The sequence below is a fragment of the Anabrus simplex genome, chromosome 1, assembly GCF_040414725.1.
Source record: "Anabrus simplex isolate iqAnaSimp1 chromosome 1, ASM4041472v1, whole genome shotgun sequence".
Taxonomy (NCBI): Eukaryota; Metazoa; Arthropoda; class Insecta; order Orthoptera; family Tettigoniidae; genus Anabrus; species Anabrus simplex.
In genome coordinates this window covers 1,726,515,946-1,726,533,608 of record NC_090265.1, presented here as the reverse complement: position 1 = coordinate 1,726,533,608, position 17,663 = coordinate 1,726,515,946, and the positions used below count along the sequence as shown (strand labels likewise).

At 41.0% G+C, this 17,663-nt stretch overlaps 1 protein-coding gene across 6 annotated transcripts in view; it reads left to right on the top strand.

Moving 5' to 3' along the window:
- The window catches only part of LOC136882361 (zinc finger protein 266), a 123,904-nt gene that overhangs the window by 28,088 nt on the left and 78,153 nt on the right, over window positions 1-17,663 (top strand). For all 6 annotated transcript variants that reach the window (XM_068229582.1, XM_067155000.2, XM_068229581.1 and 3 more), the window contains one exon: window positions 16,945-17,015. In XM_068229582.1, coding sequence (XP_068085683.1) covers window positions 16,945-17,015 — 71 coding nt within the window. The remainder of the gene's footprint in view (window positions 1-16,944; window positions 17,016-17,663) is intronic.

The window sequence follows — 17,663 nt, the reverse complement described above, 5'->3', positions numbered from 1 at the left end:
GTTTCTACTACGGCATCCCTGTGTGCCGCCCATTCACTTTCTATATCCTGAACCTGCTTAATGTCTATTGTTCGAAACTTCTCACTAATCATATCCATGTACTTCGTCCTGGAGATTTTCTACCCTTATTCATTTGCAGACAGATTTCACTTTCTCTACCTTAGGCCTAGAGATACTTAGTTCACTACAGATCAGATAGTGGTCTGTATCATCGAAAAATCCCCGGAAAACTCGTACATTCCTAACAGATTTCCTGAATTCGAAGTCTGTTAAGATATAGTCTATTATGGATCTGGTACCCCTAGCCTCCCATGTGTAGCGGTGAATAGCCTTATGCTTGAAGAATGTATTCGTAACAGCTAAACCCATACTAGCACAGAAGTCCAGGAAACGCTTCCCATTCCCATTAGCTTCCATATCTTCCCCATATTTACCAATCACTCTTTCATATCCATCAGTTCTGTTTCCAACTCTCGCATTAGAATCGCCTGTTAGCACTATCCTATCCTATCCTACCCTGACTACGATGTCACTCAATGCTTCATAAAACTTGTCAACTTCATCCTCATCTGCACCCTCACATGGTGAATACACGGACACAATTCTAGTCCTAATTCCTCCAACTGACAAATCTACCCACATCATTCGCTCATTTACGTGTCTAACAGAAACTATGTTCCGTGCACTGGTATTCCTGATAAAGAGCCCTACCCCAGACTCTGCTCTTCCCTTTCTAACACCCGTCAAGTACACTTTATAATCTCCTATCTCTTCCTCGTTATCTCCCCTTACCCGAATATCACTTACTCCTAGCACATCCAGATGCATCCTCTTTGCTGACTCAGCCAGTTCTACTTTCTTTCTTCCATAAGCCCCATTAATATTGATAGCTCCCCATCGAATTCCATTTCGTTCGCCAAGTTGTTTCCAAGGAGTCCCTCGTCTGTCAAATGGGAGTTTTGATCTACGTTCGGAAAATGATCTACGATCAGACCGGTGTCGTATTGTATAACACAGACCTAAGATCAACTCATCGAAGTTCAATTTTGATCCCAGTTCACATGTGAGCGCTTGGCAACAGCGCAGAAACAGCTGAATATCGCTGGTCGCAGCGCGCATTTTGAGACTGTTTTCCTTCGTATTCACGTGTGATGTGGTGAAAAGGAGAAAGTTATGTCCAAAATTAAGCAGAAAAAGGACCATTCTCCTAATTTTTCCAAGGAGGATAAGGCTTTCCTAATAGAAATTGTATTGGATAAATATAAAGACATTATAGAGTCAAAAATGACGGATGCGGTAGCATTCGCGCAAAAGCAGGATGCGTGGAAGAAATGTTGCTACAGATTTCAATTCTCATAACATACATCGGCCTAATCGGTCTTGGCAAACATTAAAGTTGTGTTACGAGAATATAAAAAAGAGAACGAAGGAAGCATTTGCCCATGATATGGTAAGTTATAAAATATATTATGGAAATGTTATTTTGTTATCAAAAACAACCCAAATATTAACCTAATGCATTTTTTAAGATTCAACTGAACAAGACAGGAGGAGGTTATTTTAATAAACCAACCGTGGATGAGACGGGACAGAAATTGATTGCTGCCCTGCAGGCACAATTTTTTCCCCTTGCCAATCCATATGATGACGATGCCAGTTTTCATCCTGAAGTTATGTCAGGTGAGCTGCATTTTACTGTGTAAGATGCTATCTTATAGAGACCTAAATAATTGTATCGCCTGCCTTTTAAACTAAAATAATTTTGCTGTTGCTGTTCAAAGAAAGTTCCTGTTGATGAGTCTATATAGTCCTTTGCTGTTTTGTTTCAGAGTTGCAGGGCGGTAATGAGTTTATTTTTGTCACTACCTGAGATGAGTCGCAAGCTATTGCAGCGCAGGAGATGGAACATATCATACTGTTGGAAGATATACCAGCCCATACTGAGGTTGTAGAAAGTACCTGTATTGAAGAAGTGAAGAAAACTTACATTAGTCCCTTTAACATATGTTAAATTTGTCGGTCAAGCAATAGGCCTACACATCTTTGTTTCTTCTACTTCAGGTTTCTGATTCCAAATCAATGGGCCTACAAGATGATCTGCACACTGCTCCTGCTTCCACCTCAAAAACAGGTACTGAAGTCACAAAGTCAAGGTCACCGAAGAGAAAGAAGACTGGGGACAGTGTACTTGACATGAAGAGAGTGTTTTATGAAAGAAGATTGGAATGTTTGGAAAGTGAGCATAAGATGAAAATGGAATGTATACAAGCTGAACATAGGGTGAAAATGGAGACCTTAAACCTCGATAAAGAATTGAAACAGTTAGATATTTTAGAGATAAAAATAAAATTAGGCCTGGACAAGGAAGACTGAGTTTTAATAGCACAGTGACATTAATAGGGCAAGTGTTGTAAAATAAATAAATACTTTTTTTAAGCTTTTGTATTTAAATTTACTTTTTTGTTGTTGTAGATAAAGTATTGCAATTATTAGGTTAGTTGTACAACTGTTTTATGCACTTTTTACAATAGCTCAACTGTATACTTTAATAAATATTACATTATTAATAATTGCTATCCTACCGGGCGAGTTGGCCGTGCGCGTAGAGGCGCGTGGCTGTGAGCTTGCATCCGGGAGATAGTAGGTTCGAATCCCACTATCGGCAGCCCTGAAAATGGTTTTCCGTGGTTTCCCATTTTCACACCAGGCAAATGCTGGGGCTGTACCTTAATTAAGGCCACGGCCGCTTCCTTCCAACTCCTAGGCCTTTCCTATCCCATCGTCGCCATAAGACCTATCTGTGTCGGTGCGACGTAAAGCCCCTAGCCAATTGCTATCCTCATAGCATTGTTCTCTCTTTCATGAACGTTGTTTGCAGCATGTACCTGAATTTCTTCATATGCTTTTCTTGCAGCGAACAAAAGTGAAGGAAAAACGGATATCCGACTTCCCTCTTCTTTTATTCATGGGGCCTCTAAATATTAGTTCCTAATTAGTGTCGACCTCTTAAGATCTTTTGCTACCATGTGTTTCCTTCATTCTTGCCTAGATATACCTGCTCCCTTCACAAAGCTGCAGGCTGTTCTTATTGGGTTTTCTTGGACTTTTTCTCTCTCTTCACCTGGTAGTCCTAGGTGGACAGTCTGATTCTACCCAGCGCCTCACGTTCGAAAAGTATGTGTTCAGCTGATCTGACTACCTCAGCCAGCCAGCCTTTTTCTTTTTTCCCTCAGATTTTTGAAGTTTTGGATAGCTAGCTTCTCCAATTCCCAGGATGGAAAGATGGTTTGACGTAGTTGAGAACAAATAGCTTTAGCAGTTATATTCATACATCTTGGAGGTAACTTCCTGGTTGTGTTTCACTTCGGTTTCTTTAATAATCTATATTTAAGGCTGTGTGAGTTATTAGCCCGCAGCAACACAAGTTTGGTGGTGGGGCTGCCACCTGAGCCTCCAAGCTTGCTGTTTTCAGTAGGGGTTGTCTCCCTTAGCCCCTGAAGATCCCTTTTCACCACAAGGCAGAGTTTCCCCTTGTTTCTTTAAACTCCACGGGAAGAGGGCTGCCTCATCTTCCAGCTTTGCCATTCCAAAGGTGTCCTTTTCTGACGCATTTGCCACTGAGGACTTCACCAGAGCCCTGTTAGCCTTCACTTTTCAGAGTTCCTGTAGGGCTTTCACAGCCACCACAGATCCCGCTGTACATCACCCCTACAGGCAATCCCCTACTTCATGCCATCGTCCACCTCCCATGTGGATGAGGGGTTGGGCTTAAGAGAGACAGTAATTTCATTAGGTTGGAGCAAACAAAAATAAATGTCCTTGTAATACACATCAGTGGAAGGATAATGAAAGAGAGCGGTTAGCAGTATATGAGACAAGACATTCCGTAAATTTGATTTGATTTTTAACCACTGTGTAAATGACTGAATACGTAGTAGTATATACATGAGTACTATATTTTAATAATTATTGACCTCATCGCATGTTAGTGCATATTTTATATATGAGAAGCACTGATTCTCTTATAAACATTACTTTTTGTGGCACAGTTGAAGTCCTTCTCAGCTCAGTATCAAACTGTACTGGAACAATTAGGAATGATTTGTTAAACAAACATGTGCGTACGTAGAAACAGAGTTTTATGTCACTAGTGTTAATGGGTGCTGTCATCAGTGTACAAAACCTGAACGGTTGTACAGAATATATTAGAGATAATATGTAAATAACCCTCAATCCTGTATCTTCCATGTTTCTAACTAAAAGTAAAAATTAGTATTGCCCTCATAGCAAGAGAATGTGGTTGACACACCTTAAATCTTGCACTCTCGACAAGTACAAAGTATCTACTATGTCTATGATCTGCTGGACAACCTGTTTTATGTATTAAGAAATACTAACATAACGTAGATATTATGTGCTAGTTACATAACATTAATACATTTTTGAGTCATTTGCACTCCAAATTGAAGCGTAAATACTGTAAACCTGTTTATTTAAATGATAAATCATCATCATTGTCAGCATAATTGTGTTTGGATTAGTGTGGAATCATATGCGAACACTCTATTCCACATGACATCACAAACCTGCATGGTACTCCACAGCAAGTTAGTGGTACGCTCCGGAGTTAAACGGTTAGAAACGAGCAGTAGAACATGAAGTTCAAAATACGTCGCAGCGACACAGATAGGGTTATGGCGATGATGGGATAGGGAAGGGCTAGGAGTGGGAAGGAACGTCCATGGCCTTAATTAAGGTACAGCCCCAGCATTTTCCTGGTGTAAAAATGGGAAACCATGGAAAACCATCTTCAGGGCTGCCGACAGTGGGGTTCGAACCCACTATCTCCCGAATACTGGATACCGGCCTCACTTAAGCGACTGCAGCTATCATGTTTTGAAATGTAATATGCTTATAAAATTTGTTTAATTGCACTAATCTACAGTATTACAAATTATTTCAATGTGAAAATATTATACAAGAGTGCAATGCGAACATACCAACAAGTCTTTTCACAGCATTCATTATTATTATTATTTGATAATAATTCAGTACCTTAGTCCTTTCATTTCGTACTGCCACTTCTCACTGGATGTGAGGAGAGAAATTAGAAGGTGTCATTCTCAGTCGTGTATTGCTCAAAGGGCCTGTCTTATTGTCAGTACCCAATCCTTGTTTTATTAAGGAATGGCAATACATTTCTAGCATGACTTGTGTGCAAAACCCCTTTGTGCTGGTGCTGTCATAGCTAGATGAGTGGTGTATAGTAATTTTCTATGTATCATATAGATGCTGTATGTTATGATGACAATGTTCACCGATGAAGAATATTTTTTGAACTGTAAAAAAAAAAAAGAAAAATTGAAAAGAAGATTTAGGTACTATAAGATAACTATAACAACTAAAACTCTAGCAAGCTTCCATAAGAGGTAGGGAGTGTAGTATTTTTTTTTACCAGATACTGTTACGATGTTTAATGAAACAAACACATAATCTGTATTTGAAGTTAAATTATTTAGGGAGGAAAACATTGCTGACATGCTATACTCGATTGGGGTGGGGAATAGTCAAAAGACTGATCAACAAAAAATCAATTTATGTTGTGGTCCTTCATTCAAAATCTCTGTCCCACAAGTTATTTCCTTACGAATGTGCTGATTCAAACAATCCTTCCTCCACGACTCAGATTCTAAATATTACAATCAGTGAAAACAACAGTGTTTGCTTCATCAAAGGAAAGCTCTGTTTGTTTCTTGCTGACATAAGTAACATGGATGTAATGTGTGTTCTGTGTGCAATAGTCTAACTGTGCATTTTGTGCGCTCTAGATTATTGGTTTACGTGAATGTAATGATAAGTTTACATTTTGATGTTGAGTTGTAACAAAGTGTAATGTACCCACGTATTAAGTATAAATATATCTGCAGCAGTTATTTCATACTTCTTTTGACCTTGTACCTGCCTGGTGAATCAAATTACATTTTGTAATGAACTGCAAGAATGGACAAGCAACAAATCAAAATGTGTACAGGAGGTCAGAAACAACGTGAAACGCTAACTTCACTCTTATGTCGATATCTCGTGCCATTGTCATTTTATCTGCTGCTCAAGTTAGCCAATCAGATCGCTGCGTGGATGAATTCAAATGGGCTATACGAGGCGGTGTTGCTAAATCTGGACGTGGCTTGGTCGGGCTTGAGAGCCATGCTGAACAATGAGCATCAAACCTTAACACTCCGTGGGTTTTAGCCAATGCCACCGTAGTACCGTAGCGTGCTTACTATGGGCCGAGTGGTGGTGATTATTGTTTTAAGAGGAGGTACAACTAGGCAACCATCCTCTATATAACACTAACCAGAGAGAGAAAAAATGGGAGCGATGCGGCACTTCAAAAAAATGAAGCTGTCAGCCAAAGAAAAAAAAAGGTCACGAAGGGCGTGAAATGAAAGACTCCCTTGGATTTGCAACTCTAATACCATTGGGGTTGGAAAAGAACAAGGGTTGATCAAGGGAGGTCGTATAGAATAGATGAAAGTGAGGAGCCTGACAAAAGTGGAAGCAATGCCAGGACTCAGCTAAGGGTCCCGTAGACATCCACCCATGTTCCCTAAGTTTAGAGCCTCTGGGGCCCCTTTTTAGTCACCTCTTGCGACAGGCAGAGGATACCGCGGGTGTTATTCTACCGCCCCTATTCACGGGAGAGCCGAGCCTATCAGCAGGGAGGTCTTTGTTCAAGTCCCTCCCCTGGAAAAATGTAATTTCTTCTATTGGTGCTCACAAGCCTCTCAATAGCCACATCCAGATTTAGCATCACTGGCTTGCAAAGCCCATCTGAAGCCCACTTGAACATTTAACGAAAACCACTCATGGCGATTCCAACTGTAAATTTTTTGTAAATATTGTTACCTAAATACATTATTAATAATTGCTGCCCTTATAGCAGTGTTTTCTCTTCCATGAACGTCATTTGCAGCAGGTACTGGAATTTCTTCGAATGCTCTTCTTGCAGCGAACACAGCCTCATCTCTTTCAAGGACCTCATCTACTGCATTTACTGCAAGACGAATGCTGCAACTATGATTACTGGAACACAAGCTAACTTCACTCTTAGCCCCACACTGAGACAAGGGAACAGTCTTTTCACAACCGCAAATGTTCTTTCTATTGCTGACCTGGTTGCTTTATGGGCTTGATTATAAGCTCGCTCTGCAGCTGTTTGGGCATGAAGTACTGGAGTCAGCAGGTAACGACAACACTGGTAGCCATTGTCTCCCAGGAGTATGCCTTCTGGAAAGTCGCCTGTTTCGAACTGAGCATGCACTCGTGAATGAATAAAAATATTGCTATCGTGAGCAGATCCTGGCCATCTTGCTACAATATTTAGGGTCCTGGGCCTAGCATCACAAATAACCAGAATATTTAATGAAAACCACCCATGGCGATTCCTATAAACTTCTGCGTTTTCGCCCCCAGGAGATATTATAGGTATGTGGGTACAATCTATAGAGCCTATAACACCAGGGAAGTGTTTTGCATAAAAAAAATCACGCATGGTTTTCCTCGCGTCAATTTGTTCGGAAAGCATTTTGATGAACTCGTGTTTCAGTGCAGCTATAAGATTGGATACGCGATGAATGGCTCTGCAGACTGTCGCTGCATCTACATGCAGTAAATCACCAGCGAGTAACTGAAAACTTCCCGTGGCAAAGAATCTCAAAAGTTAGTAACAACATGTGATTTTTAGACAAAGGTTTGTTTCTCTTGGTAGGTTTAACTAGATTATCACGCAACCTGAGTTCTAGCTGTTCCACTGTATCTTTTCCCAAGTGATACCTCAGTTTAAATTTCTTATCACTTAATTCTTCCACTGGATTTCCTCTTTCACAGAAAACACGGGGAGCCCGATGAAATTCATCATTTTCAACATCATCGGAAGATATATCTGAGAAATCAGAGTAATCAGACATCTGTAAAATACGAACGAGATAATATAATAACGTAAGCAATGTATCGAGGTAATGTTACAAAATTATTACATTACACTGCAGTGATAAAAGAAGCGTAACATTGCCTATATACGGACAACTATAGCTAGCAATGTATGAGGTTAGACTTTAGTGTTTTTTTTTTAAAACCATTTATCGTAAAAAACCTCCTCTGCGAACCATGTGACCTTGCCGCGGTGAGGAGGCTTGCGTGTCCCAATGATGCAGATAGCCGAGCCGCAGGTGCAACCATATCGGATGGGTATCTGTTGAGAGACCAGACTAACGAATGGTTCATCGAAAGGGGGGTAGCAGCCTTTCGGTAGTTGCAAGGGCGGCAGTCTAGATGATTGACTGATACGGCCTTGTAATAATACTCAACATGGCTTAGCTGTGTTGATACTGCTACACGGCTGAAAGCAATGGGAAACTACAGCCGTAACTACCTCCCGAGGACATGCAGCTCTCTCTGTATGAATGATGTACTGATGATGGCTTCCTCCCGGGTAAAATATTCCCCCATTCGGATCAACGGGTGGGGACTACACGAGAGGGGGCGATCATCAGGAAGATGGATACTGACATTCTGCGAGTCGGAGCGTGGAATGTTAGAAGTTTGAATCGTTGTGGTAGGTTAGAGAATCTGAAAAGGGAGATGGATAGGCTAAAGTTAGATGTAGTTGGTATAAGTGAAGTACGTTGGCAGGAAGAACAGGATTTTTTGTCAGGCGACTACCGAATTATCAACACGAAATCAAACAGGGGAAATGCAGGAGTTGGTTTAATAATGAATAAGAAAATAGGGCAGCGGATAAGCTACTATGAGCAGCATAGTGAAAGAATTATTGTCGTCAAGATAGACACCAAACCAATGCCCACCACAATACTGCAGGTCTATATGCCTACTAGTTCAGCGGATGATGAAGAAATTGAAAGAATATATGAGGAGGTAGAAGATTTAATACAATACGTAAAAAGTGACGAGAATCTAATTGTGATGGGAGACTGGAATGCAGTGGTAGGCCAAGGAAGAGAAGGTAGTACAGTAGGAGAATTTGGATTGGGACAAAGCAATGAAAGAGGAAGTCGACTGGTTGAATTCTGCACTGATCATAATTTAGTCCTTGCCAATACTTGGTTCAAACACCACAAACGACGGCTGTATACGTGGACGAGACCTGGAGACGCTGGAAGGTATCAAATAGACTTCATTATGATCAGGCAGAGATTCAGAAACCAGGTGTTGGATTGCAAAACTTTCCCAGGAGCAGACGTGGACTCTGACCACAACTTGTTGGTCATGAAATGCCATCTGAAGTTGAAGAAATTGAAGAAAGGAAAGAATGCAAAAAGATGGGATCTAGACAAGTTGAAAGAAAAGAGTGTGATGGATTGTTTCAAGGAACATGTTGCACAAGGACTAAATGAAAAGGCTGAAGGGAACACAATAGAGGAAGAGTGGAGAGTCATGAAAAGTGAAGTCAGTAGGGCTGCTGAAGAAATGTTAGGAAGGAAGAAAAGATAAACTAAGAATCCGTGGATAACTCAGGAGATACTAGACCTGATTGATGAACGACGAAAATACAAGAATGCTAGAAATGAAGAGGGCAGAAAAGATTACAGGCGATTAAAGAATCAAGTGGATAGAAAGTGCAAGGTAGCTAAAGAAGAATGGCTGAAGGAGAAGTGCAAGGATGTCGAAGGCTGTACGGTCCTGGGAAAGGTAGATGCTGCATACAGGAAAATCAAGGAAACCTTTGGAGAAAGGAAATCTAGGTGCATGAATATTAAGAGCTCAGATGGAAAGCCACTTCTAGGGAAAGAAGACAAAGCAGAAAGATGGCAGGAGCATATCCAACAGTTGTATCAAGGTAACGATGTAGATAATTTGGTTCTGGAACATGAAGAGGCTGTTGATGCTGATGAAATGGGAGACCCAATTTTGAGGTCAGAGTTTGACAGAGCTGTGAGTGACCTAAATAGGAACAAGGCACCTGGAATTCATGATATTCCCTCTGAATTACTGACTGCCTTAGGAGAAACCAGCATGGAAAGGTTATTTCATTTAGTGTGCAGGATGTATGAGACAGGAGAAGTCCCATCCGATTTTCGGCAGAATGTTGTTATACCTATTCCCAAGAAAGCCGGTGCTGACAGGTGTGAAGACTACCGCACCATTAGTTTAGTATCTCATGCCTGCAAAATTTTAACACGTATTATTTACAGAAGAATGGAGAAACAAGTTGAAGCTGAGTTGGGAGAAGATCAATTTGGCTTCAGAAGATATGTAGGAACACGTGAAGCAATCCTGACTTTACGTTTGATCTTAGAGGATCGAATCAAGAAGGACAAGCCCACGTACATGGCATTCGTAGATCTAGAAAAGGCATTCGATAATGTTGATTGGAACAAGCTATTTATGATTCTGAAGATGATAGGGATCAGATACCGAGAACGAAGAATTATCTACAACCTGTATAAAAATCAGTGTGCAGTGATAAGAATCGAGGGCTTTGAAAAAGAAGCAGCAATCCAGAAAGGAGTGAGGCAAGGCTGCAGTTTGTCCCCTCTCCTTTTCAATGTTTACATAAAACAGGCAGTAAAGGAAATCAAAGAGAAATTTGTAAAGAGAATCACAGTCCAAGGGGAGGAAATCAAAACCTTGAGATTTGCCGATGAAATTGTCATTCTATCTGAGACTGCAGAAGATCTCCAGAAGTTGCTGAATGGTATGGATGAAGTCTTGGGTAAGGAGTACAAGATGAAAATAAATAAGTCCAAAACAAAAGTAATGGAGTGCAGTCGAACGAAGGCAGGTGATGTAGGAAATATTAGATTAGGAAACGAAGTCTTACAGGAAGTAGATGAATATTGTTACTTGGGTAGTAAAATAACTAACGATGGCAGAAGTAAGGAGGACATAAAATGCAGACTAGCACAAGCAAGGAAGAGCTTTCTTAAGAAAAGAAATTTGCTCACTTCAAACATTGATATCGGAATTAGAAAGATGTTTTTGAAGACTTTCGTGTGGAGCGTGGTATTGTATGGAAGTGAAACAGGGACGGTAACTAGCTCAGAAAGAAAGAGAATAGAAGCTTTTGAAATGTGGTGTTACAGAAGAATGCTGAAGGTGAGATGGATAGATCGAATCACGAATGAAGAGATACTGAATCGAATTGGTGAGAGGAGATCGATTTGGCTAAATTTGACGAGAAGAAGAGAGAGAATGATAGGACACATCTTAAGACACCCAGGACTTGTTCAGTTGGTTTTTGAAGGAAGTGTAGGTGGTAAGAACGGTAGGGGTAGACCAAGGTATGAATATGACAAACAGATTAGAGCAGATGTAGGATGCAATAGTTACGTAGAAATGAAAAGGTTAGCACAGGATAGGGTGGCGTGGAGGGCTGCATCATACCAGTCTATGGACTGATGACTCAACACACACACATCGTAAAAAACACAGGTAATATTTTATTAACACTCAGCTGTTCTTGTATCTCAAGCAGAAAACAATTCCATGAACTTAGATCAAAGAATTGATCGGAGAAATTTCTCCAGTCAAAGTTGATCGTAGTTCAGTGCGAATTGATCTCAGAATAATGTTTATACAATACAAATGTACGAGTTTTGAGTGAACCTAGATCAATTTTGTCTCTGATCTAAGATCAAACGGTTTATACAATCGGCCCTTAAAGTGTTTGTGTTTGCCTGATTTGACTTGTTGGCTGATGATGGCACAAGTTAACTGTCGTAACTAGTACCTCATGTGAACAGCATGTGATCTATTCACATTAATATATGTCTTTGTGTTGAATAGGAGGACCCCTAATAATTTCAGTTATTGTAGCATAGCTCTGTTCCTCCAATAATTATTGTGTCATCTTCTTGACCGTGCTTCGGAACATGTCTCTATAAATCTTTTCCTCAGACATGGGTGGTGGCACTGGAATTAGGTTGCTATATCTCTCAGAGGAATCATAGGTACATGTGATCAACACTAGACCACAATGAATCAAAAGATCAAAAATTGGATTGACAGTTAAGTTACCTTCTTTATTTCCACACTGACCTAGTGCTTATACTTATACACTTGTTAACACAATGATTAGGATTCAGAGCTTCGATAAATGTATATTTTTCACTTGAATGTGCATTTTCAACACTTTTTAAAAATCATAAAGTACTTCTTTTTTTTTGTTCCTAGCCTTATTTTCCCAATCTTCATGGGTCAGTTAAGCCTAATTATGTAGCCAGGTGCCCTTTCTGATGCCAAACCTATGTAAAGTGATGTATTCAGTTTTGTGTGTTTCTGCAGCAGTTGTGGTATGTTGTATGTAAATGAAGATATGTATTAAAACAATCACAAACATCTGTTCCCCAAACTAGAAGAATTAGGTAACCAAATGTTTAAAAAATTCCAGCTTGCAAGGAACCAAACCTCTGAACCACTGTGCTGGCCATTCATTTATTAGGAAAAGTACTGTATTACAAGCATCATTGCAACTTGCATAGTAATTGAAATAAGTATACAATTATGTTTTTATTAGATCATCAGTAGATTGCCGATCCCTCCTTTTACTGTAATGTCCATAACTGAGATAACTCAAGTGGTAAGACATTGAAGTGGGCGGTGGTTGTGGTGATTATTATTTTAAGAGGAAGTACAGTTAGGTAACCATCTTCTGTTAACTATAATTAGAGGGAAGAAATGGAAGGGATCCGACATTTCAAAAATTGAAGGTATTGGCCAAAGAATGACAAGGCCCATGAAAGACATGAAAATTAAAAACTCCCTAGGCACTGAATGTTCTTATACCATTGTTGTCAGAAAAGAACAAGAGTTGTCAAAGGGAGGTCAGATAGGATAGATGAAAATGAGGAGCCTGGCACAAGTAAGTGAGAGGAATGCCAGAACTCAGCTAAGAAGATCCCAGGGGCCCTCCTTTAGTCGCCTCTTACAACAGGCAGGGATACCGTGGGTGTATCCTACTGCCCCCACCCACAGGGGTGATAGTATAGTTCTGACATCACATCATCATAACAGCAATCTTGTATTCACCCTAGCATATACAACAAAACATATATAATCAACAGAATAGATAATTTACCGCTAGATTTTTTATTTTTTGCTATGGGCTTTACGTCGCACCGACACAGACAGGTCTTATGGCGACGATGGGATAGGGAAGGCCTAGGAGTTGGAAGGAAGCGGCCGTGGCCTTAATTATGGTACAGCCCCAGCATTTGCCTGGTGTGAAAATGGGAAGCCACGGAAAACCATCTTCAGGGCTGCCGATAGTGGGATTCGAACCTACTATCTCCCGGATGCAAGCTCACAACCGCGCGCCTCTATGCGCACGGCCAACTTGCCCGGTACCGCTAGATTTAAAAAATCAATAATAGTTCATTCGTTTTCAAAATCAAAACATTTGGTGTATAGTTTATGATTTGGGTCGTTGGTAAAGAATATTTCATACAGTTCCACATAAGACTGTATGTCTGACTGGCATAGCTGCACTCCTTCAATCATTGTCTCAGCTTCCTGATTCCTCCTGCGAATGGGGACATCATATTAACATAGACAGTATCCCCTGCCTGTTGTAAGAGGTGACTAAAAGGCGACCAGTTGCTTGAAAGCTTGTGTTATTGACCACAGTTCCCCTAGCTAAGTCTGGTATTCCTTCCACCTACTTGTGTTGGCTTTCTCTCCATCATCTTTCCTCCTCAACCTGTCTTGGTCAACCCTTGATCCGTACCGACTGCCGGGCTGAGTGGCTCAGATGGTTGAGGCCCACTCCTTCTGACCCCAACTTGGCAGGTTTGATCCTGGCTCAGTTCGGTGGTATTTGAAGGTGCTCAAATACGTCAGCCCCATGTCGATAGATTTACTGGCACGCAAAAGAACTCCTGTAGGACTAAGTTCTGGTACTTAGGCGTCTCCAAAAAATGTAAGGAGTTAGTTAGTAGGACGTAAAGCAAATAACATATTATTATTAGTCCACCTATCTGGTGAAGTGGTTAGTATGATTAGCTGCCACCTCTAGAGGCCTGGATTAAATTCCCAGGTATGCCACAAAATATGAAAAGTAGTACGACGGCTGGAATTGGGTCCACTCAGCCTCGGGAGGTCAACTGAGTAGAGGGAGATTCTATTCTCCCCTCAGCCATCTTTGAATTCATTTTCTGTGGTTTCCCACTTCTCCCCCAGGCAAAGGATAGTATGGTACCTAACATAAGGCCACGGCCGCTTCCTTCCCTCTTCCTTGTCTATCCCTTCTAATCTTCCCCACCCCCCATAATGCCCCTGTTAAGCATAGCAGGTAAGGTCATCTGGGTGAGGTACTGGCCCTCCAGAGTTGTATTCCCTGATCTAAAGTCTCACGCTCCAGATCACTGCCTTTCTGGTGGTAGAGGTGGGATCCCTCACTGAGCCAAGGGGAAAACCAATCCGGTAAACGGACTATAAAAGAAAGATTATCATCATCCTCTTTACCACTCTTGATGGTATCAGGTATTTCTTTTGCTTTACGTCGCATCAACACAGATAGGTCTAATAATGTTATTTGTTTTACGTCCCACTAACTACTTTTATGGTCTTCGGAGACGCCGAGGTGCCGGAATTTAGTCTCGCAGGAGTTCTTTTACGTGCCAGAAATCTACCGGCACAAGGCCGTCGTATTTGAGCACCTTCAAATACCACCGGGCTGAGCCAGAATCGAACCTGCCAAGTTGGGGTCAGAAGGCCAGCGCCTTAACCGTCTGAGCCACTCAGCCCGGCCCAGATAGGTCTCATGGCAACGATGGGACAGGAAAGGGCTAGGAGTGGGAAGGTGGCCTTAATTAAGGTACAGCCCCAGCATTTGCCTGGTATGAAAATGGGAAACCACGGAAAACCATCTTCAGGGCTGCCGACAGTGGGGTTCGAACCCACTATCTCCCAAATACTGGATACTGGCCGCACTTAAGCGACTGCAGCTATCGAGCTCAGTGGTATCAGGTTTGCAAGGCGTAGAGAATGTCTAATTTTCATACCCTTCATGGCCCCTCCCTTTCTTTTATGAATACCATCAGTTTTCAAAGAATTGGACCTCTTCCTTTTTTTCGTCTCTGATTATAGTTGATAGTGATCAATTGTCAATACGGACCATAATGAAATTCATAACTTATGATATTGTTATGTACATCATATGGTTGAGGAGAAAATAAAGGAAAGAATTAGGTGAAAAAACAACAGGTTTTGTACAGATTGCAAATTACAAAAATATATTATCAGTTGGCTAAAATTAAATGAAAATGTAATTTTTTTCTCCACTGCATTTTGGACAATAATGTAAACTCTCTCTTTCTTAGCATTAATCCCGACTTGCAGGGTCTGCTGCTTTGCTACATCTCCTCCATTTCTGTCTGTCATTAACATCTTCTGGTGTTAAGCCAACACTGTGCATGTCTGCCTTGATGTTGTCAGTCCATCTTTTTGCTGGTCTTCCTCGTGGTCTTGTTCCCTCTGGGTTGATGTGGAGCGCTGTTTTGGCAACTGAGTCGTCCTGTTTTCTCATGACGTGGCCGTACCAGCGGAGACGGGCTTCCCTCACTTTGTCTATGATGGGCGCGACACCAAACCTTTGCCAGACGTCCATGTTCCTTATGTGGTCACATCGAGTCAGCCCCATGGACCATCGAAGCATCTTCATCTCCATGGTTGTCAACATTTGCTCCACAATAATGCAAACTGTAGAACAAATAATCATCTCACTGCAGGGATTTTATACTTCTATCTAGTGATGGAATTATGTTTTAAACTAAGAAATGTTGCTGTCTGGAAAGAATAATATTATTATTATGACTGTTCTTCTCCCGCAATGATCATCTTATAGAAACCATAAAAACCTTATGTGCCAGTACTTGATTTTCTAGCATTTTTACGAGTTCTATCCGAGATCAAAATTTTTCATTTTTGACTCATCGTTCACATCGATTACCAGATTTTCAACCGCTACTTCCATGATGCCATCTCTTTTCCAATGCTCCTTCTCAATTGCTGCCACGTGTCTGCAGCAGTAAACTTCCCAGTTGAAAACGTTCTTCTCAGGGAATGCAGTGAGATTATTTTTTCTTTAGTTATTGAAACGCCTGTCCCCTGCCAGGTTATGTACTTTTTGAGACACTTTTCATTTTCGACCGAGCGTGCTGACTGTGATGAGCAAGTCACATTGCTGTAAACTTGAGATCGGGATATGCTGGGTTTGAATTTCTCCATCAGTTATCCTGTAGATGGTTGTCCATGGTTGCCCGTTTTTCACAGCAGGCAAATGCCTTTCCAGATCCAGTCCTTCACCTCCCTTCATCACTGTAAATCTATCCAAGTAAGGGCTCTTGCACACATAGGGACTTCTGTTTTATGACATCCGCACGACTCCTGTCGTACCAGTGGAACATACAGTGAAGCTTTCGCTTTCACATATCACAGTATTTGACACAAGTGGTATGACAGTCAGAGAGGAATAGGGTAAAGCATACGACTGGGGCAGTCATCATTAACTCAATGGGTGATGCTGTCCAGTTTTGTGATTCGCATTATGCGACTTGAACCATAAGTTCCCTACCCTCCATATCTCCTCCCATCGTACTTGGTAGTCTGTTGTGCATTATTGCACTGTAAAGAGGTGTTGTTATTTGAGAGTTCATTAGTTCTTATCCTTGAGTTGTTGTTGCAACACTGGCAAAAATGACTAGTACTAATATTAACAAGGAATATTTAATAGCAGCTTACCCTCCATCATCCGTGGACGTACTTCATAGGAAATTATCTCAACTTAACAGAAACAGTGACATTCTCAGCAATGAGTCTTATGGTTGCCAATTGTTTGCCTCGTTGAAAAATATTCAAGGAAGTTTAGTAGAGTGGAACTTCTGTGTTTGTATATAACTAAAATATTTTTTAAAATTATTTTTACAGGATGTTGGTGTTGATCTTAACAATAGGGGAAGAAATTCAGATGGAACCTTTGTTGATTTGGGGGATTGTCAGTAAGTAGTACACAGATTTCATTTTCTAATCTTAATGTACAAGTCCAATAAATTCATAATTATTAAGAAAATAATCTTTTTACATATATCTCCAAGTATCTTTCAAGAATCTGATGGTACAAGCTTTTAAGATTAATGGTTTGTTGACTTTAGATTGACACTTCCTTTGGTAGTATCTGAAATGTCTTGACTTCACTTCCCTTACCTTGAAAGCCTCAATTCACCGAGCTCGATAGCTGCAGTCGCTTAAGCGCAGCCAGTATCCAGTATTCGGGAGATAGTAGGTTCGAACCCCACTGTCGGCAGCCCCAAAAATGGTTTTCCGTGGTTTCCCATTTTCACACCAGGCAAATGCTGGGGCTGTACCTTAATTAAGGCCACGGCCGCTTCCTTCCCACTCCTAGCCCTTTCCTGTCCCATCGTCGCCGTAAGACCTATTCTGTGTCGGTACGATGTAAAACAACTAGCAAAAAAAAAAGAGCCTCAATTCAGTTTGTATAGAAGTATATCCTTATTTTAGACATACAGTATTGTATATCGAATAACTCATATCAGTGTCTGTCTGTTAGGTCATCAGCCCAGAGGCTGGTTGGATCCTCAAATAGCACCACCAAAGGTTATGCGGTTATAAGGAAACTGCAAAAACCA